At 42.4% G+C, this 25,933-nt stretch overlaps 1 protein-coding gene across 1 annotated transcript in view; it reads left to right on the top strand.

Moving 5' to 3' along the window:
* The window catches only part of Tesk2 (testis associated actin remodelling kinase 2), a 109,943-nt gene that overhangs the window by 77,085 nt on the left and 6,925 nt on the right, over positions 1-25,933 (top strand). Inside the window, exon 5 of the mRNA XM_050131883.1 lies at positions 24,042-24,188. Coding sequence (XP_049987840.1) covers positions 24,042-24,188 — 147 coding nt within the window. The remainder of the gene's footprint in view (positions 1-24,041; positions 24,189-25,933) is intronic.

Raw genomic sequence — 25,933 nt, forward strand, 5'->3', positions numbered from 1 at the left:
CAATACTCTGTGTGTATGTCTGCAAGCCAGAAGAGGGCACCAGACCTCATTACAGACGGTTGTGAGCCACCATGTGGTTGCCAGGAATTGAACTCAGGACCTTTGGAAGAGCAGGCAATGCTCTTAACCACTGAGCCATCTCTCCAGCCCAATCAGGTGCCATGTTAGTAGCTGCAGAAAATGCTTGAATTCTTCTTGGCAGAAGATTTCTGGAGTCTAGGTTGAATCTGTCTGAATAGGTCCCATTTATGTTCTTTGTGTTGTTAAGACAAGGTCTTGCTGTGTAGCACCAGCAGGTCTTGAACTGAAATTTCCCTTGCCTCAGTTTTCTGAACGTGGAGCCCCATACCACCACACCAGGCCCCACATCTGTATTTTTCTTTCTTGTATTCTTTTAAAGATTTATTTATGTAGTTTATGTATATGGATGCTTTGTCTGCATGTAACCAGAAGAGGCCATCTGATCCCATCATAGACAGTTATGAGCTGCCATGTGAGTACTGGGAATTGAACTCAGGACTTCTGCTAGAACAGTCACTGCCCTAAACCACTGAGCCATCTCTAGTCCCAAAACAAGCTTCCCCCGCCCAATACAGGGTTTCTTGGTGTAACAACTCTGGCTGTCCTGGAACTCTCACTGTAGACCAGGCTGGCCTTGAACTAGATCCTGCGTCCCTAGTACTGGGATTAAAGGTGTGTGCCACCACAACCTGGCTCTTTTCCAGTATCTTTAATTTTTATATTTTATTATTTGTGTGTGTGTGTGTGTGTGTGTGTAGCCACATGTGGGTCACAATTTCTGGTGGAATTCAGAGAACAACTTTCAGGGGTTGGTTCCCTCCTTATACTATGTGGATTTGGATAATCCATCTCAGATTGTTGGACAAGGTGACAAGCACCCTTAACCACTGAGCTATCTCACTGGCCTAATCTTTTTTATTTTTATTTAGTGTGTGTATATGTGTGTATCTCCATTCATTAGCATCTCATTAGTAATAAAAAAAAACTACAAGGCAAAGACTTACTTGGTGACTGACAAAAGCTATAGGTTGTAAAAGTTTGGCTTATCTCTTAAAGGGACAGCTACAAAGGTTACAAAGGGAAGAAACTAAACCAATGAGAGATCTAAGGAAGAGGCAAAAAATATGTGTACTATTTTACATTTCTTAGATGTGATTAATAATATCTGGACATAGTCAGTTAACAGCCTTTTCTATCACCCAAATCTCAGGACCTAGACAAAAGCAGTCTACTAAACCAAATCTCAGGACCTAGACAAAAGCAGTCTACTAAATCTAAAATCTTGCATCAAAAACTGATACAGAGCCTAGCGATGGTGGCACAAACCTTTAATCCCAGCACTTGGGAGGCAGAGGCAGGCGGATTTCTGTGCATTCGAGGCCAACTTGGTCTTCAAGAGCTAGTTCCAGGACAAGCTCCAAAGCTACAGAGAAACCCTGTCTCGAAAAAAAACAAACAAACAGATACAGAGTGTTAATTGCTATTTTGAGTCAGAATAGGGAGGTGCTGGTGAAGGAAGCTTAGGGCAACATCGGTGCAATTGACCTCTTGAAGACATATAACAAGGACAGATATGTTATATGACATAACAAGGGCAGACCCCTGCAATATTATAGCGGGAAGTCATCTTCCTAACCATCCACAAATATATGTGTGGATGTAATCATGAGATTACATATATACGTTATGAAAATGCATGGTAATGGGGAAATATCATAGCTGTTACTGCACAAGTGAAATTACAGATTAAAGCAGCAGTTTTCAGAGTCAGTGGCCCTCAAGCCCTGCCTGGCAGGGCTTCTCCAACAGAGAGCCATTTGTCTGGTAGGTTGACATCTGAATTATTAATTTGCTCTAAGCTGCAATTGCGTCATGGCCCACAATAGCTTCTCACAAATGCTTCTTACACTTAGGCATACCTTTAATCTCAGCACTTGAAGGCAGAGGCACCCAGGTGGATCTCTGTGAGTTCAGGGATAGCTTGGTCTACATATGGAGTTCCAGGATAGTCAGGGCTACCTAGAGATAGTCTGTCTCCAAAAGAAAGGAAGAAAGAGAGAGAGAGAGAGAGAGAGAGAGAGAGAGAGGGAGGGAGGAGAAAGAAAAAGAAGAAAGAGAGAAAGAGAGGAGAAAGAGAAAGGGAGAAAGAAAGAAGAAAGAAAAGAAAAACAAAAAGGAAAGAAGGGAGAAAAAGAAAAAGAGGCTCCTAAGCATCTAGGTTTGACAGTCATTGTTCTAGAATATTTTCACATTCCTCATCGAGAATTACCAAAGCTTAAAGTGAAGAAACTTAGGAAGGAACTTGTTAATAGAATTTGCAAGAGTAATAGTTTCCTGTTGACTTGGTGCTTGATAATTGTTCTTTTTTGTTTTGTTTTGGTTTGGTTTTGGTTTTTAGAAACTGAGTTTCTCTGTAGCTTTTGAGCCTGTCCTGGAACTAGCTGTTGTAGACCAGGCTGGCCTCGAACTCGCAGAGATCTGCCTGCCTCTGCCTCCCGAGTGCTGGGATTAAAGGTGTGTGCCACCACTGCCCAGCCTGATATTTGTTCTTAATACCTTAAGAAAGAAAGTTCCAGGGCTGGAGAAATGGCTCAGCAGTTAAGAGCACTGGCTGTTCTTCCAGAGGATCTGGGTTCAATTCCCAGCACCTATATGGCAGCTTACAATTGCCTGTAACTCTACCTCCAAGGATCATGTTGCACGGCATACATGCAGACAAAATACCAGTGCTACATAAAGTAAGAATAAATAAATTATAAAAAAAGAAAGTAAGTTCCATGTGCCGCAGGCATGTTCTTCTCTCAGTTACTGAAGGCTAGAATGTACTAGGTCAGGCCAATCCCAGCACTCAGGAGGCAGAGACAGGCCTGATCTATATAGTGAGTTCTAGGCTAGCCAAGACTACATAGTGAGACCCTATCTCAAAAGAAAAAGAATATAGAATGTTTTGCCTCTTTTCTTTCATTTTTGTAATTTTTTTTTTCTAATTTTTTTTTTTTTTTTGAGACAGGGTTTCATTGTATAGCCTTGGCTGTCCTGGAACTCACTGTGTAGATCAGGCTAGCCTCAAACACAAAGATCTGCCTGCCTCTGCCCCCTGAATGCTGGGATAAAAGGTGTGCACCATCCCCACCCAGAATGTTTTGCCTTTTATGTGGCCAGAAGGATGGAAAGAATGCGGAAGAAATCAAAAATGCAAATTTTGACATCTTGATTGCCTAGGTTTGAGTCTGTTGAGCCTCCATGTTTTCCTGTCTTAAATGGGAATACTAAGAGTTTCTGCTGCAAGGAGCATAGAAGAGAGTAAAGGAACCAAGGTCTGGAGTATTTTAGCTTTAATAGCAGGGAGGATAGACTCGGGAGCGTATGGGGAAGGAGGAAGCAAAACTGTTGGTGGAGAATGGAGAGGAGTTTCAAGGAGGAGGGAGTAATTAAATGTGACATGTTGCTGAGAACGTGGATGGCCTAACTAGGATAAAATAGGAAATGCTCATTTAGCACAGTGCCTTGCATAGAATAATTGCTGCATGCCAACTGTTGAAACTCGTATTGCTCACAGTGACAAGTCTTTCCTTTGAATTCCGGTTTGTCGTTTTTTTTTTAATGTTTCCATTAATGTTAAAATTTGAAGAGCTTTTCATTGAATTATAATGAACCAGAAGATGCACATATATGAAAAGTATTGCTCACTAAGTTTTTCCAAATGAATATGCTCATAATTTACACCCCAGATCTAGAAAGATTTTCTATATATTTCTGTTCTGAGAAGTGAACCTACACATTCTTTAAAGGTTAGCTGGGCACGGTGGCGAGCATGTGGGAGGTGGAAACAAGGGATGGGAGTTAGTCTGTTAGGGTAGTTAACTTGGGAAATTTTTGTTTGTATGGATTGGTGTGTGTAGTTTCTGAGCTGGCTTTGTCAAACTTATAAGAAGCCTTCTATAATCTTTGAGCTTAAGGTGAAAGGAAACTCTATGGGTTCAGTGACCTAAGTCATGCATTATTTAGGAAACGAGCAGCTAGATCCTGATTCCAGTGTCTTGGTGTGCTGTGTGCCAGCTGTCTCTTACTCACCTTGTTTTGTATGGCCTAGTACAAAGTATTCTGTCCTAATTTGCCTTGAGTTGGATGTCAGGCTGCCAGGTTGTCCTGTGTTAGGTTAACTTTGGCAGCAGAAGCTTGAGTGTCTGAAGGGTGGGGCGGTTCTGGGGAGGCTCTTGTGACCGTGGTAAAGGAGACTACTAAGAATACCCATTAGAATGGCCTCTTTGAGGCCTGGTGGTGGGGCACACCTTTAGTCCTAGCACTTGGGAGGCAGAGGCAGGTGGATCTCTGTGAGTTTGAGGCTAGCCTAATCTACAGAGTTCCGGGACAACCAGAATGTTACACAAAGAAACCCTGTTTTGAATGAATGAACAAATAAATAAATAAATAAATAAATAAATAAATAAATAAATAAATCCAAAAATCCTCTTCAGTTCAGAGATCCCTAAAGGACTAGCTACGGTGAGCACAAATGACAACCTATAAGGAGAGGGCTATAGCTCAAGGGTCGAGGCCCTAGGGTCAGCCTCTAGTGCCAACAAAACAAGGAAACAAAGCACAAACTGTAAGGGAAGATGTTTGTGGTCATAAACACTTTGTGTGAGTCTACTATGAGATAGGCACTTTGCTAGTCTTGGGTTTAAAATTTATTTTTTTATTTTTTTTCCATTTATTTATTAGAGATTTCTGTCTCTTCCCCGCCACCGCCTCCCATTTCCCTCCCCCTCCCCCAATCAAGTCCCCTTCCCTCGTCAGCCCAAAGAACTATCAGGGTTCCCTACCCTGTGGGAAGTCCAAGGACCACCCACCTCCAATATCACCCACTGATATTGAGGTCTTTAATCCATTTGGACTTGAGTTTTATGCATGGTGATAGATATGGATCTATTTTCATTCTTCTACAGGTTGACATCCAGTTTTGCCAGCACAATTTGTTGAAGATGCTCTCTTTTTTCCATTGTATACTTTTAGCTTCTTTATCGACCAAAAACCAAAAGACCATTGTTTAGAGGGGGCAGAGTAGCAAACACCTATTTCTTGCTAGAACCCTTCCTCTTCTTCCTCTTTCAGACAGGTGTGTGGTACAAGTGGTACAAGCCTTTAGTCTTAGCACTCAGGAGGCAGGGGCGGGTGTATCTATGAATTCCAGACCAGGGGGTCAACAAGAAAATTCAGGCCAGTAAGAATTACATAGCAAGATTCTGTCAGAGAAAAGAAAGATAGATGAGGACACCAGACAAAAGTGTGAATACATCCTGACCTTTTCTCACTTCCCAGTCCTAGCCTGCTCTTCTTTGTCTGTTTATATTTCTTTTTTTAAAAAAAAAAAAATTATTTATTTATTTATTATGTATACAATATTCTGTCTGTGTGTATGTCTGCAGTACAGAAGAGGGCACCAGACCCCATTACAGATGGTTGTGAGCCACCATGTAGTTGCTGGGAATTGAACTCAGGACCTTTGGAAGAGCAGGCAATGCTCTTAACTGCTGAGCCATCTCTCCAGCCCCCTCTACTAATATTTTGTGGCTGGTTTTCCTGCCTCTGTTATTTATTTATTTTGTTTTTGTTATTTTGACACAGGGATTCCCTATGTTGCTCTGTCTGTCCCGGAACTTACTATGTAAACCAGACTGGTCTATAACTCAAAGATCCACCTGCCTCTGCCTCTTTAGAACTGGGATTAAAGGTGTGAGTTACTATGCTCGACTTTCTATTTTTTTCTTGACTTCATTTTGGGCTACCCAAATTATCTTCATGTCTCATAACTGATAATTAAATGCTTCTGTTTGAAATTTGTTTAGCATTCTAGACCATGTATAATCGTTTCAGAGTATGATCCCTCCTTTAGTTAGGTGGGTGTTTTTGCTGTCTACTATAAACCCTGATTTATAGGCATTGTATTTTAACAGACTCATCCTAGCTTCTGGGTGGTAACTGAAAAAGGGTAAGACATAAGCAGGAGAAGCAGCTAAGAGGCTTGTGCAGTGAAATCTGCAATGGAGGCGTAGGGTGCAACTCAGTGATGGAATGCTTGCCTTGTGTTTGTAAGGGCCTAGGTCTGATATCCAGCTCTTAAAAAAAAAAATTTGAACTGGGGATATAGCTCAGTGGTGGAACCAGATATCACCTCTACTGCACAAAAGAATGATATGCAATAAAAAGACCATGGGAAAAAGATGAGAGATGATGATACTTGGACCAGAATGGTAGTAGTACAGCTGGTGATTCTAGATTCACTTTGCAAGTAGAAAACAAGTTTTCCGCCAGGTGGTGGTGCATGCCTTTAATCCCAGCACTCAGGAGGCAGAGACAGGCGGATCTTTGTGTGTTCGAGGCCAGCTTGGTCTATAAGAGCTAATTCGAGGACAGGCTCCAAAGCTACAGAGAAATCCTGTCTCAAAAAAAAACCATAGAAAAAGAAAAAAGAAGGAAGGAAGGAAGGAAGGAAGAAAGGAAGGAAGGAAGGAAGGAAGGAAGGAAGGAAGGAAGGAAGGAAGGAAGGAAGAAAGAAAGAAAAGAAAGAAGAAAGAAAGAAAGTTAGTTTTCCTAACACCCTGTGTGTCGGGTGTTAAAGAAGTCACAGGTAACTCTGAAATTTCTGTTCCAGATACCTGAAACACAGCTGTAGTGAATGACAATGGGGAAGACAAGAGAAGGTACAAAGTAGAAGATTAAAGGAGTCAGTTTGGGGACTTGGGATGTAACTGAGGGGTGGAATGCTTTCCAAGCATGCTTGAAGCCCTGGGTTCATGTGCCCAACTCTGAATAAATCAGGCTTGGTGGAAGACATGTTTAATTAGCATCTAGGAGGTAGAGGTAGAAGAATCGGAAGTCCCAGGTTACCCTTGGATACATAGTAAATTTAAGGCTAGCCTGGAATACTTGAGATCCTATTTCGAGAAACAAACAAGGAAGGGACAAAAACCAGTGAACTGAGGCGCTAGTTCAGTTGGTCCTTGCATACATGTCAAAGGCCAGACGTGGTGGTGGAAGCTTGTAATTCTAGTACTGGGATGGGGGTTCACTGGACAGCCAGTCTCAGCTAATCTCCAGAAGCCCCAAGTCCCAGTGAAAGAGCCTGTCTCAAAGAGCAGGATTGAATGGGGCTGAAGAGATGGTTCTAAGGCCGAGTGTATTCTGCCCTTCCAGAGGATGGTGTGTAGATCAATGATAGCGGCCTTGCCAGTCATGCATGGTACCTTGAGTTCAGTCTGAATGTCAATGCATTGGGCCACAGGCCTGAGATCGAGCTTGCCTTGCTGTTAACTGATAGCAGCTGAGGAGTAAAGACCTGTACTCTAGTAAAGACATGGCGCTTCTGCTGCTTCTCGCTCCTCCCCTCCCCCAGGGTTTCTCTGTGTAGTTCTGGCTGTCACCCAGGCTGGCCTTGAACATGAAGATCCACCTGCCTCTGCCTCCCAAATCCTGCACCACCATTCACTGTCCAGTGTCAGAGTACTGAAATTCTCAGCAGCCAAACGGTCTCTGCAGCACAGACTCCTTTCAGGAGTTTCATTCACGAGGTTATTTGTGTGTGAACATGTGTCAGGGCCAGTGTTCCCTTCTTCTACCATGTTTTCCCTGAGGACCAAACTCAAGTCATCCACCTTGGTAGCAAATACTTTTACCTCCTGAACCATCCATTGGTCCATTTTTATCTTACATTTCTGGTAATTCTATTCAGCAGCGTTGAGGACTGAACTGAGAACATGGTAAGCAAAACTATACTGCTGAGCTCCAACCCCCTTCTCCAGTTCTTTAACTGCATTTTAATCACTGAATTGGGAGGGGGAATCCAATAAGAGAAGATACTTTAAATCTGTTTCAGTTTATTTTATTTTTTATTCTTTGAAGATCTCATACAATGTATTTGGATCATAGTTACATCTCTCCTACCCCTAGCTCCTTACAGATTCTTTCCCTGTTTCTCTACCCCTCCCAACCTCATGTCCTTTTTTTTTGACCATCCATTCATCTTTATTGGCTTTGACAAAATCTGCATTATTAATAGACATATAAACTTTTTAGTTTATATTGAATCTGACAAGCTCTGTAGTCTCTAGAGTATTATTAAAGAAATGTCAACTGAGAAAGAAACAATTACCACATGCAGATACTCTGGCCACGAAGGGGGGCATGGGGGTGTAATTGTAATTCCAGTCTCCAGCTTCCATTTTTGGAAGCCCTCTCGCCTGAGCCCGCCAAACCTTGGCCCCTCCCTAAAAAAAGGTCAAGACCACGTCCACAGGCTATTTAAACTGCTTCCCTCTTCTTCTTTGGTGGTTGTGTTGGCTTTCCGTTTCCCCCCTTGGGCCACCTGAGAGTGCAGGCATCCAATTAAACCTGGATATCTCTTAATTTGGTCTGATAGGATTATTTGCGTTGGCAGAGAAGCTTGTTTTTTAGGAATATTCCTAACGGTAAGGTCCAGATTTGCAGCCATAGAAGCCATAACGGAAGTGCTATTCACTTACTTGGGTGGAAGGGCTTTCTGTCAATGGGAAGACTGGAAAGATGGCAGGAATTCAAAGGCATATGTGGAACGGTTTCTCTGTTTCCAAATGGTAATAGAGGTTTTTAATCAAGGCACAAGGGCACCTCTGGGGGAAAGAACACCCTAATCAGAGTAGGCTTGCCGCATAATTCTTGGGTAATGTGTACAATTTTCAATAATTTGTAATAACCATATTCTTATTCCTAAAAAACGATCCCCTGGCGGTTTGGCGGAGCCCGCCATGAGAAAGCGGCTACAGGAGGGCACGCGCCGCGCCCACGGTGGCGGCAGGTAACAGACACGTAAACACAGGAAATAGCCATAAGTATTTATTAAGGAAGAGGGAGAAAGAAAGAAAGAAAGAAAGAAAGAAAGAAAGAAAGAAAGAAAGAAGAACGAAAGAAAGAGAAAGAGAAAGAAAGAAAGAAAGAGGAAGGAGAGAGAGAGAGAGAGAGAGAGAGAGAGAGAGAGAGAGAGAGAGAAGAGAGAAAAGGAGAGAAAAGAGAGAGGAGAGAGACAGAGGAAATGCGTGCACATGCCAAGGAAGCAGAATCCCAAGATGGCGATGGGCAGGTCAGAGGTTATGGGAGTGGGCGTGGCTAGGGCAGAATAACACATATAATCCTAGGTACTGAGCCATTCCTTAAGCACAGGAGCCATACCCTTCAAAAGAAACTGCCTGTTCCTCCCCCTAGAAGCCATTAACCTCCAGTAGTAGCTCCTCCAATCAGGGGTGTGGGCTCACAAGCTCCTCCTCCCTCCATGTTAAAATGTTAACTGGCTTGATCTGTGACAGGTCTTTTTTTTTTTTTTTTTGGTTTTTTGGTTTTTCGAGACAGGGTTTCTCTGTGGCTTTGGAGCCTGTCCTGGAACTAGCTCTGTAGACCAGGCTGGTCTCGAACTCACAAAGATCCGCCTGCCTCTGCCTCCCGAGTGCTGGGATTAAAGGCGTGCGCCACCACCGCCCGGATCTGTGACAGGTCTTACAGGTAACCACAGTTTCTGTGAATTCATGAGCACAGCATTCCTGTTATGTCCAAAAGACACGATTTTCCTCCAGTCCTTGTGGATTTCTGGCCCTTCACTGGTGGCCTCTGAGTCTTGGGGTGGTAGTGGTGTTATAGATAGTGACAGCCCATTTGTTTATTTCTAAATTGTTATTCATGTGCCCATATTTATCTATGCCCTGTGTGTTAGGGTGCCCAGAACTGAGAAGAAGGCATTGGATCTGTGGAGTTTGAGCTATAGGCAGTGTGACTCATCTGACATTGGCACTGTGAACCAAATGGGTCCTCTGAAAGAGAGCAAGTAGTGGTTTTTGGTTTTTTTTTTTTTTTTTTGAGCCAGGGTTTCCTCTATAGCTTGGAGCCTGTCCTGGAACTAGTTCTTGTAGATCAGGCTGGCCTTGAACTCACAGAAATCCATCTGCCTCGGCCTCCTGAGTGCTGGGATTAAAGTTGTGCACCATCACCCAGATGGAATTAATGTTCTTAAGAACTGAGCAGTTAGCCGGACTGGAGAGATGACTCAGAGGTTAAGAGCACTGACAGGTTAAGAGCTCCCACATAGGTCCTGAGTTCAATTCCCAGCAATGACTTGGTGCCTAACAACCATCTATAATGAGATCTGGTGTTCTTTTTTGGCCTGCAGTCATGCATACAGGCAGAACACTGTGTACATAATAAATAAATAAATAAATCTTAAAAAAAAAAAAGGCAAAAACAACTGAGCAGTCTCTCCAGCCCCTGCTTCCATTTATTTGACTTTCATTTTTTTTTTCATTCGACAGTTTATTGTTGAATTTGTATAGGCAAGGAGGCTCAAACCTGTAATCTTAGTTCTTGGGAACCTGAGGCTAAAGGATGGTCACTGTCCTGTTAGCAAAGATATTCTAATGAGAGACACTCATACCCCTCCCTGTGGCTTTAAGACTACTGAGGCAATGGCCCCCCTCCCTGTGGCTTTAAGACTACTGAGGCAATGGCCCCCCCTCCCTGTGGCTTTAAGACTACTGAGGCAATGGCCCCCGGAATTTCATGCTGTGAGCAGGAAATGCAAAAACCCAGTGCTAGTGCCTAAGAGTTTACACAGCTCTGACACCTTGTCAACCACACTGCAACGGGACTGGGGCTGTCAGTGATGGGTGCAACCATGTCTGGACCAGGACTGCTCAGGACCAGAAGATGGTCTTCAGGAGCCGTGAGTGGGGTGGAGGGAGGAGAGAAACATAGGTATCCTGGAGTCTCTTTGCTCCTCTCCCCAGCATGGCCACTTTGAAGAAGTCTCCTTTTCTAGGGTTTTCACTGTTTTATTGGCCAATTGAGGACTGGTGGCCAATCCTAGGTTGTTAGAGCTATTGGGGCCTAGGCACTGACCCTAACAACTTTGATAACAGGATCGCCATAGCCAAACCTGGGTGTACAGTGCATTCCAAATGAGCCCAGGGATGAAGAGCAAAACCCTGTTTAAAAAGCAAATTTAAAAAAAGAAAATTATTGTTAATTTCCTAGGATACCAGGCTTAGAAAGTTCATTAACACTTGGTCCCTACCATCAGATTTCCAGTGTAATTAGGAGTGGAAATATGTGCAAGATACAGAAGTGGCACCAGGTGTGAGATGGAGTGGCAGGAAATGCTTCCCAAAGTAAAGGGTGAACACAGGCATATGAGAAAGCAGAGAAAATGAAACATTTAAATATTCTGAACGTATTGCGGTTAGTAAAAGTTCTTTGTAGCCAGAACTAATGTCCCCTCTTTCTTGATTCCTCCCGAGCAGGCTCTGTGACTTTCCTGGAGGGAGGTTGTACAGTAGTAACAGGCCTCAGCGGATGTGCAGATGTGGGTCCTCTAGCTGAGAACAGGAGGCTCTTATGGAGCATAAGCCTCCCACAGGGCGCTCCTGGGGCGCCTGTCCTGGAATTACCCAGGCCAGCAACAAAGCTTTCTTTTCTTCTTTGAAGCAAGCCAGCGGGATGGGATGTCTGCTAGCCTTTGTGCTTAGAGCAGACCAGCAAGCATCCAGTGGCTAGCATAAAAGCATTGTTAGACTACAGTGAAAAGTAGGCCGGCACCCGGGCCCCTCTCCTCAGAAGGCCCATCCAAAGAGCAGGAGTCTAGCAGGCCAGGATTTGGCTGTTTGACATTGATACCGGTTTCTGACTTACTGATGACACAGTGAGTTAGATAAGATCCTGGGATTTCTTCCCATTGCTGCTCCGAACATCTTAATTTGGAAATTTCTGAGTTGCCTTTGACTCTTTTTTTCTTGGTTCTACATGTCTACTGTTAGCAGTAGTGGCATGCATGCAGGTCGGAGATGCAGCTCCACACCATACACTGTAGCATCCTGGCTTCTTTTCCAGAGATGTCCACTCAGGATTCTTGACTTCACTACAGGAAGAATTTAATCAAAACTGGAATTTATTAAAAGATTTATAGTATAGACTTTAAGCATGGGGGTTAATAAAAGAGATCAGGGGAAGAAAGGCTTAGAGACTCGCACTTCATTGTTTTTATATGTCGTTTTGGTGGGCTCTTACGTTATATCCTCAAAGAGTAGCCAAGGAACTGAAATTCCATCATAGAGTGAATCTTGAGGTGCATTGGATAAGATTTCAGTTGAAGAGATCATAGTGGTTGCTTAGGAATGTAGGATGTTTTTGAAGAATCAAGCTGCCTCCATCTTAGGCTTAAAAGCTATCTTATTGGGCTGGAGAGATGGCTCAGAGGTTAGGAGCACTGGCTGCTCTTCCAGAGGTCCTGAGTTCAATTCCCAGCAACCACATGGTGGCTCACACCATCTGTACTGAGATCTGGCGCCCTCCTCTGGCGTGCGGGCATACATCGAGGCAGAATGTTGTATACATAATAAATAAATAAATCTTGAAAAAAAAAAGCTATCTTATTATAAACACAAAAAAGGTTCATTCCAGCCGGACAGTGGTGGCGCACGCCTTTAATCCCAGCACTTGGGAGGCAGAGGTAGGCAATCTCTGTGAGTTCGAGGCCAGCCTGGTCTACAAGAGCTAGTTCCAGGACAGGCTCCAAAACCGCAGAGAAACCCTGTCTTGAAAAACCAAAAAAAAAAAAAAAAAAAGTTCATTCCTGTTTATGATTAAACCTCTGTTTCTCAAGGACTGGACTGTGCCCACTTGTAACCTTCACTACCAGTGGTTCTGTACCGCCTGTTCCAGGAAATGACAACTATGTCTTTGTTTCAAAAAGTTATTATAGCTATCTTGCAACCCAACGTTTGTTTCACAAGGTTGTTATGACCACCTGTTGTTAAGACTACCTTGTTACAACCACCTTGCAATCATGCCTTTGTTTCAGGAGGTCATTATGACTAACTTGTCGTGCTATGTTCTGCTCCCGTATCCCTATTTTGTTCACCAGATCCCCTATTTAGAAACACCCACCCCTGAGCTATAAAAACCTTGTCTTCCTTTTTAAAAATGCTACAAGATCCCCCACAGAGCAGCCGTGAGCCCAGGTCCTGAGCGTGGCTGGTCCCGCCATGTGGCGAGCTGGCGGCCGGTAAAGAGAGAGAGAAAGAGAGAGAGAGAGAGAGAGGGAGAGAGAGGAGAGAGGAGAGAAAGAGGAGAGGAGAGTGTGGGGGGAAGAAGGAGAAGAGAAAGGAAAGAGAAGAGAGACACGCACACACCAAGAGGGGACAGACAGACTCTAAGATAGCAGGAGGTGGGCAGGGGTGGCTGGGAGTGGGCGTGGCTTATCTCTTAAAGAGCCGAAAACCATAACATTCCTCACGTCCAATGCTGACTTCTTGAACTCCGCCTTAAGGAGAAGTAGTCTTAGTATGAGAATTTAAAAAGTTTGCTTTAATTAATTGCTTGCTTTAATTAATTTGGCCATGATGACTTGGGTTGGTGGTCTTTCTCTTCCCAACTTTGGTATTAACATTTTCATTGCAAGCCAAAGGTAATGGCTTCATTGTGAGAAATTACCTAGGAAAGAAGTAGGTCCATACACAGGATTATATATCCTCAGGCCCTTAAGCATGGTGCATTGCCAATTAACAGTCTCATTTGAAACTGTCCCTAGATAAAAGAAACATTATCACCGTGTTGGCAATTTTCACAGCAGTTGTTATTCTGATAGAATTTTGTTTTGTTTTGCTTTATTTTATTTTATTAATCTTTATTGGGCTCTACATTTTTCTCTGCTCCCCTCCCTGCCTCTCCCCTCCCCCTTCAATCTTCCCTCAAGGTCCCCATGCTCCCAATTTACTCAGATCTTGTCTTTTTATACTTTCTACTTCCCATGTGGATTATATCTATGTAAGTCTCTCTTAGTGTCTGCATTGTTGTCTAAGTTCTCTGGGATTGTGGTTTGTAGGCTAGCTTTCTTTGCTTTACATTTAAAAACCACTTATGAGTGAGTGCATGTGATAATTGTCTTTCTGTGTCTGGGTTACCTCACTCAAAATAATGTTTTCTAGTTCCATCCATTTTCCTGCAAAATTGAAGCTGTCATTGTTTTTTTCTGCTGTGTAGTTCTCTATTGTGTAAATGTACCATATTTTTTTTATCCATTCTTCAACTGAGAGGCATTTAGGTTGTTTCCAGGTTTTGGCTATGACAAACAAAGCTGCCATGAACATAGTTGAACACATGTCCTTGTGGCACAATTGAGCATCCTTTGGATATATACCCAAAAGTGGTATTACTGGGTCTTGAGGAAGGTTGTTTCCTAATTTTCTGAGAAATCGCCACACTGACATCCAAAGGGGTTGTACCAGCTTGCATTCCCACCAGCATTCAGAAGTGTTCCCTTTTCCCCACAACCTCTTCAGCATAAGTTGTCATCAGTGTTTTGGATCTTGGCCATTCTTACAGGTCTAAGATGGAATCTCAGAGTTGTTTTGATTTGCATTTCTCTGATGACTAAAGAGTTTGAACACTTCCTTAAGTGTCTTTCAGCCATTTTAGATTACTCTGTTGAGATTTCTCTGTTTAGGTGTGTCCTCCATTTTTTTTTTATTGGATTATGTGTTCTTTTGGTGGTGTCCAATTTTTTGAGTTCTTTGTATATTTTGGAGATCAGACCTCTATCTGATGTGGGGTTAGTTAAGGTTCTTTTCCCATTCTGTAGGCTGTCATTTTGTCTTGTTGACCATGTCCTTTGCTTTACAGAAGCTTTTCAGTTTCAGGAGGTCCCATTTATTAATTGTTTCTCTCAGTCTGTGCTGCTGGGGTTCTATTTAGGAAGTGGTCCCCTGTGCCAATGCGTTCAGGTATACTTCCTACTTTCTCTTCTATCAGGTTCAGTGTGGCTGGCTTTATGTTGAGGTCTTTGATCCGTTTGGACTTGAGTTTTGTGCATGGTGATAGATATAGGTCTATTTTCATTTTTCTACATGTTGATATCCAGGTATACCAGCACCACTTGTTAAATATGCTTTCTTTTTTCCATTTGGTATTTTTTGCTTCTTTATCAAAGATCAGGTGTTCGAAGATGTGTTTATTGATATCCGAGTCTTCTGTTCGGTTCCATTGGTCCTCCTGTCTGTTCTTATGCCAATACCAGACTGTTTTCAGTACTGTAGCTCTGTAGTAGAGTTTGAAGTCAGGATTGTGATACCTCCAGAAGTTCTTTTATTGTCCAGGATTGTTTTGGCTATGCTGGGTTTTTTGCTTTTCCAAATGAAGTTGAGGACTGTTCTTTCAGTTTTTGAAGAATTTTGCTGTGATTTTGATGGGCTTATTTTGCTTTTTAAAGACAGGTTTCTCTGTGTAGTCCTGGCTGTCCTGGAAGACCAGGTCCTATAGAGCAGGCTGGCCTCAAACTCACAGAGATTCTCTTACCTCTGTCTCCTAAATGCTGGGATTAAAGGTGTGAGCCACTACTGTCCAGTTATAGATATTCTTAAAAGCATTTTAAAAATATTCATTCATTGGCCAGGCAGTGGTGGCGCACACCTTTAATCCCAGCACTTGGTAGGCAGAGGCAGGCGGATCTCTGTGAGTTCGAGGCCAGCCTGGTCTACAAGAGCTAGTTCCAGGACAGGCTCCAAAGCCACAGAGAAACCCTGTCTCGAAAAAAAAATATTCATTCATTTATTTTTTTAAAGATTGTTCTGTCTGCATGCCTGACCAGAAGAGGACACCAGATCTTATTGTGGATGGTTGTGAACCACCATGTGGTTGCTGGGAATTGAATTCAGGACCACTGGAAGAGCAGCCAGTGCTCTTAACCTCTGTGTCATCTTTTCAGCTCCTTTATTTACTTACTTGTATATATGTACACATAAAGCTTAATTTTTTTTTTTGATAGGGTTTTTCTCTGTAACAGCCCTGGCTGTCCTGGAATTCACTTTGTAGACCAGGCTGGCCTGAAACACCTTACATTTTTTTTTAAAATTACATTTTGTGTGTGTGTGTGTGTGTGTGTGTGTGTGTGTGTGTGTAAGCACACACAAATACCGAAGCATGAGTCCAGAGGTGCTGGAATAGCTTGTGGGAGTCAGTTTTCTTTCCAGTATGTGGGTCCCAGGGATCAAACTTAAGTCTTCAGGCTAGGTGACAAGTAAAACTTGCTGATGGGCTTGAATTCACACACTCCTGTCTCAACCCCCATAGTGCTGGGGTTACAGGCCTGGATCTGGATCATGTATTAGTGTTCTAGGACTGCCCTAGCAAACACTACAATGTGAGCAAGGGGTAGCAAATCAACCTGCTGGCAGGGTAATTTTTTCCCTTTCAAGGTTGTTGAGAAGTTCTTCTTTGTTTCTTCTTCATTCTAGTGGTTGTTGGCAGTCCTCAGTATTCTTTGACTTGTAGATATGTTGCCCCAACTTATGCCTTTAATACCATGTAACATTGTCTCTGTCTTTTCAAGTGCAGCAACACTGAAGTGAGGGCTCACCTTTGTTCACCCTCATTTTACCTTGATTATATATGCAAAGACTCTATTTCTAAGTAAGGTTATGAGGAGTAAGTGCTGGGGTTTAGGATTTCAACTTACGTTTTAAATTTTTATTTTATTATATGTCTGAGAAAGCTTTGTCTAATGTATGTAGATCAGAAGATAACTTTTGGGATTGCCTGTAGCTTTGAGGCTCCCAAAGCTACAGAGAAACCTGTCTTGAACCCCCCCCCCCCAAACAAAAACCCAAAACAAACAAACAAAAAAAACTGGTCTCCAAATAAATAAATAAAGCTACTACAGTTACTTTACCAGACTATGGGCACCACTAAAAGTTTGTAGGTAATGGTATAATGTGATCTGATGGAAACTGAATCATGTTCCCTAACAGTTTAAAGGCTAGCAAGATGTCCCCAGTAGGTAAAAAGTACTTGTTATACAAGACCGATGACCGAGTTTTATCACTAGAACCTGTGGTGGAGGGAAGCAGAGGCAGGCAGATTTCTGAGTGTGAGGCCAGTCTGGTCTACAAAGTGAGTTACAGAACAGCTAGAACTGTCACACAGAGAAACTATCTCAAAAACAAACAAACAAACAAATAAATAAAGCAAGCCTAGAATGGTGATGCATGTCTATGACCCAAGCTCTTTAGAGGCAGAAGCGGGAAGATCAGAAGTTCAAGATCATTCTCAGCTACTTAGTATGAAGTCAATCTGGGATATATACATAAGAACTGTTCTCTAGCCAGGTGGTGGTGGTGGTGGTGCATGCCTTTAATCCCAGTGAGGCAGGAGGATCTTTGTGAGTTCGAGACCAGCCTGGTCTACAAGAGCTAGTTCCAGGACAGGCTCCAAAACCACAGAGAAACCCTGTCTTAAAAAACAAAAAAAAAAAAAAAAAAAAGAGTGGGTAAATGTGCAGGTTAATTAGTTAATAAGCAAGAGTGAAAGGCTTTGTAGACTGTTCTCAGACTTGAGTTGTGTGGGTTTTTGCTTCTCTGTTTTGAGAACAGGGTCTTATGTAGCTTCGATCTTGATAATGTAGCCAAGGCTGGCCTTGAATTCCAGATCCCCCTGCCTCCCAAGAGCTGTTTTTAAATATGTATGTGTGTTTTGTGTGCATGTATATATGTGTACCATGTGCTTTCTTGGTGCCTGCAGAGGCCAGATCAGGGTGTCAGATCCCTTAGACCTGGAGCTACAGCCAGATTAGGCTACTCTGCTGGGATTTAAGCCTGGGTCCTCAGGAAGAACAATCAGTGTTCCTAATGCTGAGCCTTCTCTCTACTTCCCATCTGCTGGGGGATTGTGAGTTTTAGTTCAAGAGTAATAGAAGATCATTGAATAATTTAATGTGGAGTGGCCTTGACTAACATTTCAGGAAGATTATCTCAGTGATGCTTGCGCTGCAGCTCCAGTGCTTGGCAGGCAGGAACATGAAGACTGCATGTTTGTTCAAGGGTAGCCTAGGCTCCCATCGCTATTAGATGTGAGCTAAGGGAAGAGACTGGCTGCCTGTCTTTTCTCTAAAATGAGTTTCAGCATTTGTATGGGTGGACAGAATGTATGGGCTTTCTCAGCACAGTCCTGCTTTTGAAAGTACAGAAGTGACCTCTGCACACAGTTGGCACTATTTACCTCCCTTAAGTAAGTGCTTCAGGTTCCGGCTAGATGAGTATATTTGTTGAAAAGTAGAAATTAACTGTTCCAGAGTCTGAAAGAGGCCCGGCAGTGGTGGTGTTGCCTTCTTGTGGCCTTCATGGGCACCTGCATCTTCACAAAAAAGGATACATATGCATACAGATAATTAAAAACAAAAAACAAAACAAGCCAAGAAAAATAAAGTCAGATTATTTCTAATTATTATTTTTTGAGATAGGGTCTCCATATGTAGTTCAGTATGTAGCTGGCCTGGAACTCACAGAGACTGCCTGCCTCTGCCTCCTTTGTTTCGTTCTTTTGAGAAAGGGTACTGCTATAATGCTAAGGATGGTTTTGAATTCATAGGCTAAAATGATTTTCCAAGCTCAGTCTCCAGAGCTGTGAGGGATAGCTAGAAAGACAGACAGACAGACACAGTTAGGTTTTTATTTGTTTGTTTTTGAGACAGGGTTTTACTATGTAGCTTTTGGCTGGTCTGGAATTTGTAGACTAGGCTGGCTTTGAACTTATTGGAGTCCACCCTTATTACTCAAGCACCACTAAAGACAATTCCCTTAATAGTATCATTGGGTATTAGTTTTTTGTTTGTTTGGGGGTTTTTTACTTATTTTTATAGACAAGGTCTCACTATATAGCTCTGGCTGTCCTGGAACTCACTATGTAGACCAGGCTGGTCTTGGACTCCAAGAGATCCACCTGCCTCTGCCTCCCAAATACTGGGATTACCAGTGGATATAATCATGCCCAGCAGAATTAATCTTTTTAAGTGGCAAGCTGATTATCCACTTACATGTGTGGGTTGTGATTTTCAATTTTAATTTTTGTTATTATTGTGTTACATGTATGATATGTGCTTTGGGGAGGCATTTGCAAATGTGTGTAAATCAGAGAACACTGTGCAGTCTATTCTCTCCTTGTACATATGTGGATTCCAGGGATTGAACTCAGGTTGTCAGATTTGGGTTGCAATCACTTCACTGCTGAGCCATCTTGATGGCCCATTTGTAGTGAATTTTTAAGAATGTTAGTATATGTTTTCTTACACTTTAGTAATAAAGGCTTATTTACATTATATTTCTTAGTTAATATGTATCATATAACATATAACACATCCCTTAGGGAAAGGTATTTCCAGTGAAATCAAATATTAAACACAAATTAAGTGAAAAACCTGGGCATGGTGGTACATGCCTGTAATCATAGCATTCCTGGGGTAGAATCTGGACAATTAGGAGTTCAAGGATAGCCTTACTACATAGTAGCTTTACAGCCAGCCTGGGCTACGTGAGACACTGACTCAAAAAAGAAAAGAAAGAAAAAAGGAATTAACTAGAGAGTGTTAGACCCCTGCATATAGAATTCCAGGGTTTTTTTTTTTATTACTTTCTCTATGTATTGGCTCACAAATTACATTGTGTCTCCATGTGAATATTTACCAACATGTATGTGTCTACTTTCTTTTAGTAAAAAGATTAAATGAAGCTATTATAATATTTCATTAAACTGTGAGATGAAGCATTTTTTGGTATAGGTAAAACTGATAATAACTGGTACTAAAAGTACCTATAACTCCCACTTAAGAGGTAAGGCAGGAAGATCAAGAGTTCAGAATTGACCAGGCGGTAGTGGTGCATGCCTTTAATCCCAGCACTCAGAGGCAGAGACAGATCTTGAAAAACAAAACAAAAATTCATCCTCAGGGGGCTGGAGAGATGGCTTAGTGGTTAAGAGCACTGGCTGCTCTTCCAGAGGTCCTGAGTTCAATTCCCAGCAACCACATGGTGGCTCACAACCATCTGTAATGAGATCTGGCATGCAGGCGTACATGGAGGCAGAATGATGTATACATAATAAATAAATAAATCTTAAAAAAAAAAAAAGAACTGAGTCGTGCTCTTTAAAAAAAAAAAATCACCCTCAGCTACTTGGTGAGTTTGAGGCCATCCTAGAATGGAGAGACCCTGACTCAAAAAAAAAAAAAATTAAAATCGAAATGCTAAAACTTCTATGAGATATTTAACTATGCTGCAGTGTTGGCTTGTTCTGTAAAAAAAAAAAAAACAGCACACATCCATGATTCCCACCAGCAAAGCTGAACATGCTAATACAGCTGTTCTCGCCTAGGCTTTCCTGCAGAAGGATTTTGTTCAGAAGCTGCACAGCTGAGTCTGCACCGAGAGTTGCCTATGGGGAAGTGAATGTTCCCACTAATGGGGCACCCAGTGTTTAGCAACCTTGAAATCTTCCTTGTTGGCAGATCTCAAACTTCCTTTCTTCATACATGCATGCATGCTCTTGAGACAAAGAGAAGTTGTGGTTTTTGAGGGCCCAGAGGCTTATCAGCCCCACCAATATATTCTCCAGCATCAAGCAAGACAAAATGGATTGTAAATAATAATAATAATTCTGTTTGGTTTCTCTCAGCTTTTCTTTGCTGGTCTACAGATTTGTTCTCCTTTTATCCTCCCTTTCTGTTTACACTGGATCCTTCTGTGAAGCCTGGTCTGCTCTGAACTCGCTGTGTAGTCCAGGCTGGCCTTGAACCTTACCTTAATATCCCAGGTATTACAAATAGATGTGAGCCACCACACCCTGGATTTCTTGGGCTTTGATACACATTTGTAAATACATATATGTTTATCTGAACCAAAACCAAGGGTCCTAGCATCACCAGGCCTTCAAAAATGCAGTTTCTTCTGCCTGACGTTCAGCCCTGTAAGCCGAGTGGTTCCTGAAGACAAGCCTTCCATGTCAGGCTGCCACCAGTCAAAGAAGCAAGCTCTATTTCTTTAGATATTTTGATTCTCAAAACTAAGAAAGTGCCGGGTGGTGTTGCGCACACCTTTAATCCCAGCACTCGGGAGGGAGAAGCAGGCGGATCTCTGGGAGTTCGAGGCCAGCCTGGTCTAGAAGAGCTAGTTCCGGGACAGGCACCAAAGCTACAGAGAAACCCTGTCTCGAAAAACAAAAAAAAAAAAACTAAGGAAGTTTGCTACATGGTCAGATGTTAGCCACATTGCTCCCTATAGTTTGGAGCTTACAAATTTGATTTCTTTTCAGCAGTGGACACGTCTGTTGTGTACTTGGGCAGATTCCCCTAGAGTGAGAAGTCGTTGTGCTAATGCTTCCCAAGATGCCCAAGATGAATTACAAAGTGGGATTAAGCAAGCACACAGGCTTTCCTTTTGAGAATTAGGAGGTGTGTTTTTAGCTATTTTCTCTGCGTTACCAAACCTGCTCTGCTTCATACAGAGATCTGATCTGCTGCATGGTGCTGCCCCCAACTGGTGTCTTCTGATGCTTCTATTCTATTACGATGTTCTTTTCTGAGCACATCATTTGAAACAACATCAAACAAAAGATTGTGAGTTAGGTGGATCAGGTATGCCTACTTGATAGATGCGAAGATTGAAGGACAGCTAACCTTATTGATTTTTTTTTCAAAATTAAATGGTTCATAGGAGGAATAATTGACTAGAATTCAATCAGATCTCTTGCTCATTATACCATTTAGGTCCTCTAGTCCTTGTAAGTTCAATATCATGTTCTAAAAAAGTAAACTCATTTTACTTGTACAATTTATTCCTCTTTCTCTCTTGGAAAGAGGAGGGAGATGATGTATCTTAAAAAGGTTGAGTAAATTCCCTTTTTAGTTCCTGTTCTGCATGGAGCTATCTCAGTCAAATGCTGTGACCTCTAACTCCTTGTATAATGAATATATTTGTAAAGAGATGTACTGGAACCAGACTATATTGTCTGCCTGATTTTAACCTTGCTTAACCTTTAAATGTCTTTTGTCATATGAAAGTAATTCAGATGGTATTGTACATGCTCCAAAATTAGAAAAACTCTAAAATTGGAAATACCTTTGGTCTTAAACATTTTAGACAAGGGATACTCATCCTATAGCTCACTTACCTTGTGGGGCTGTTGTATAGATTAAATAAGATTATGAATACACAATTTTTAGAAGTGTTTGGTGTAGTACAAGCACTATATAAATATTCATTGAAAAATAATTACTGTTATTGTGATCTATATATAAACATACTTTTTTTGCTATTTTATATCTCTCTCTTTTCCTTTAGACAGGGTCTCACTATGTGGCACTTTCTGGCCTCAAACTCAGTGATCTGCCTCCTGAGTAGTGGGATTAAAGGCATGCACTACCTACCACATCCAGCCACTTCTTCAGTCTTATTTTGAAAAAAAAAAAAAAATCGGGAGCCATGCGGTGGTGGTGCACACCGCAGGAAGCAGAGTCAGGTGGATCTCTGTTAAGTTCGAGGCCAGCCTGGTCTACAAACTGAGTTCCAGAATAGCCAGGGCTACATAGAGAAACCCTGTCTTGAAAAATAAACAACAAACTTATCACAGGGGACTGGAGAGTTAGTTCTGAAAAGCACTTGTTCTTGCAGAGAGCCCAGGTTCAGTCCCCACTACTTCCATGGTGGCTCACAACCACCCATAACTCCAGTTTTAGGAGCTCCAGCATCCTCTTGTGATCTCACAGGGCACCAGGCACACAGGTGGTACACACACTTACATACAGGCAAAACATCCGTACACATGAATCTTTTTGTTTTTCAAGACAGGGTTTCCCTGTTTAGCTTTGGCTGTCCTGGCACTCACTTTGTAGACAGGGCTGGCCTTGAACTCACAGAGATCCACCTGCCTCTGCCTCCCTTCTGCTGGGATTAAAGGTGTAACCCTCTCCCCCACGTGAATCTTTTTTTTTTTTTTAAAAAAAAAAAAAAACTAATCACAGCCAGGTGGTGGTGGCGCACCAGCCTGGTCTACAAGAGCTAGTTCCAGGACAGGCTCCAAAACCACAGAGAAACCCTGTCTCAAAAAAGAAAAAAAAAAAAAACAAAAACCTAATCACAGAGCTGGGTGTGGTGGCGTTTGGGAAGTTGGGGAAAGAGGATCCTGAGTTCAAGACCAGCCTGGGTTAGCCAGTGAGACCAGTTCTAAACAAACAAAATAGCAAAAACCTCACAAAGCAGTGCTTCAAGGATTTGTGGGAATAATGAAGAAGAGCAGATTCTTGGAAGAGTACGTTCTTCAGTTCTTCCCTAGCCATGTGTCCTCCTATTCTGCTCACTTTGGTCTAACTCTGGTCTTACTCACTGACTGCTCTGACATGGCTGCCAGTGACACCCCCATGTCCGACTGGGAAATGGACTTTCTTCAAGCGCATCTTATGTGGTGTGTACAGCACTCTGATGCTGTTGGTCATGTCCTTTTTGGCTATTTTCTTCTTTTAGTTTCTATGTTGAGATTCTCGTATTTTTTGTTTGTTTGTTTGGGGGTTTTGTTTTGTATGTTCTGTGACAGGGTTTCACTATGTAGACTTGACTGGCCTGGAACTCATTATGTAGACCAGAAGATCCACCTGCCTCTGAGTGGTGGTATTAAAGGCATGTGCCACCAAACCTATCCTCTCCTGCCTAGTTATTGGCTGCTCAGCTTTTTATTAAACCAATCAGAAGGCACCTTATGCAGGTGAGGAAGGACAGAGACACATCTTCACATAGTGTACAAAAAGATTATCCCAACACACTACCTCAAGACAATAAATGGCTGGTGTTGGCTCAGTGTTTGAGCACTCACTCAACAGAGGATCTAAGTTCCAAGCACCCAGTGGTGGCTTACAGCCATCTCTACCTCCAGATCTGACACCCTTTTCTGGCTTCTGTGAGCATCAGGCATGAATATGATACACATATTCACATGCTTGCAAACATTTATACATATAAAAATAAATCTTTACATTTGATCTTAGCAAAAAGGCAGAAAAGTCATGAAGTAAATCCTTAAAAAAGAAAAATGTGGTTTTTAGGTGTTCGCTCTTCCATGCCTTTGCCAGCTTTTTGCATGCCGGCCTAAACATTTCTGATAAAGAATAGCTGGGCTTTCCTTCTGCTTTGCAGTATATCAACTCTGGGAACCTGGAACAGCTGCTAGCCAGTAATCTGTATTTGCCCTGGACCGCGAGAGTGAAACTGGCCTATGACATAGCAGTGGGCCTCAGCTACCTTCACCTCAAAGGTGTTTTCCATCGGGACCTCACGTCAAAGGTATGATGACTTTACTTTCATAACTCTTGAAAAACCAAGGTTAAAGAACCTAGAAATATGGGTATTCTTCAAAACATAATCCAGTATTTGATATAGTTAATCCTTAGGTAGCTTCCATCTTGGTAAGGATGTAGCTTAGTTTGCAGGATGCTTGTTTTGCATGCACAAAGACTTGATATCTAGCACTGGATAGAAGCAGGAGGATCAGAAGTTCAAGATTATTCTCAACTACACAGAGAGCTCAAAGCCAGGCTAGAGATCCTAAAAAACAAAACAAAAACAAACAAACAAACAAACTAGCGTCTGTGCACTCAGAGCAGGCTTTGAGTGTGTGCTGCGGAAGCACACGAAGAGTTAGGAGCGCTGTGGAGCCCTGTCAGTTTTCCCTTCTGCCTCCTCCGGGAGGTAGCTCTCAACTAAGAGCAGAGTCGGGTGAATGCACGTTTGGAGTACTCAGTGGGCCACCGTGTGCTGACCCGTTTCTACTGTGCAATGGAGTTTCTGTCATCCTGCCAGTTCTTTTTTGATGTTAGCTGGTCTCTGTAGTATTGTTTTGTTGTCCAGATTGCTGTGTGACCAGGTTAGAAAAGAGTTTCTTTCAGAGAAAGTTGGCCTTGTTACAAAGCAGGAATTTAAGGGCTGAATGTCCCAGGATACTTCCATGACAAGGCTTTTTTTGTTGTTTTTTTTCAAGACAGGGTTTCTCTGTGTTGCCCTGGCTGTCCTGGAACTTGATCTATAAATCAGGCTGGCCTCAAACTCAGAAATCTACCTGCCTCTGCTTCCTAAATGCTGGGATTAAAGGTGTGTGCCACCACCTCCTGCTCTATGACACGTCTTTTAAATAATATTATTTGCACTGATGGAGGAACTGGAAGGTCACCTAGGGTATTTAGTATGACATCTGCCCAAGAGCCAAATTAAAGTCTTCTAAGGTTTGTCAGAGGGTTTGTTTTGAAGGTTTATTTTCATTTTATATGAATGAATATAATGTATATACACCATGTGCATGCCTGGGGTACAGAGTTCAGAAGAGGGTATCAGATCCCCTGGAAATGGAGTTCTCTTTTTTTGTTTTATGTTTTTCAAGACAGGTTTCTCACTGTAGCCTTGGGTGTCCTGGTACTCACTCTGTAGACCAGGCTGGCTTCGAACTCAGAGATATCCTCCTGCCTCTGCCTCTCAAGTGCTAGGATTAAAGAAAGGCATGTGCCACCACTGACCTGCAGAACTGGAGTTCTTATCTGTTGTAAGCTGGCAATGTGGGTGCTGGGAAACAAACCTGGGTCCTTTGCAAGAACAGCAGTGTTGGGGCTGGAGAGATGGCTCAGAGGTTAAGAGCACCGAATGCTCTTCCAAAGGTCCTGAGTTCAATTCCCAGCAACCACATGGTGGCTCACAACCATCTGTAATGGGGTCTGTTGCCCTCTTCTGGCCTGCAGGCATACACGCAGACAGAATATTATATACATAATAAATAAATATTAAAAAAAAAAAAAAGAACAGCAGTGTTCTCCTGCTGAGCTGCTCTCCAGCCCAGAGTACAGGAGCTTCATACATACCCAAGGACAGGAGTCAGTTTATCCCCTGCCCCTATACATGCACACACACATACATGCATCTTCTTCGGCTTTCTATTAAAAGCATTGTTTCTTCTAAAGTAGAAGAAATTTGTTAAGATCACACAGACACACAAACACAGTAATTTGTTTTGTTTTGGTTTTTTGAGACAGGGTTTCTGTAGA

Source organism: Alexandromys fortis, unplaced genomic scaffold (genome assembly GCF_014885135.2).
Source record: "Alexandromys fortis isolate MF-2015 unplaced genomic scaffold, M_Fortis_MF-2015_v1.1 scaffold_302, whole genome shotgun sequence".
Lineage (NCBI taxonomy): Eukaryota > Metazoa > Chordata > Mammalia > Rodentia > Cricetidae > Alexandromys > Alexandromys fortis.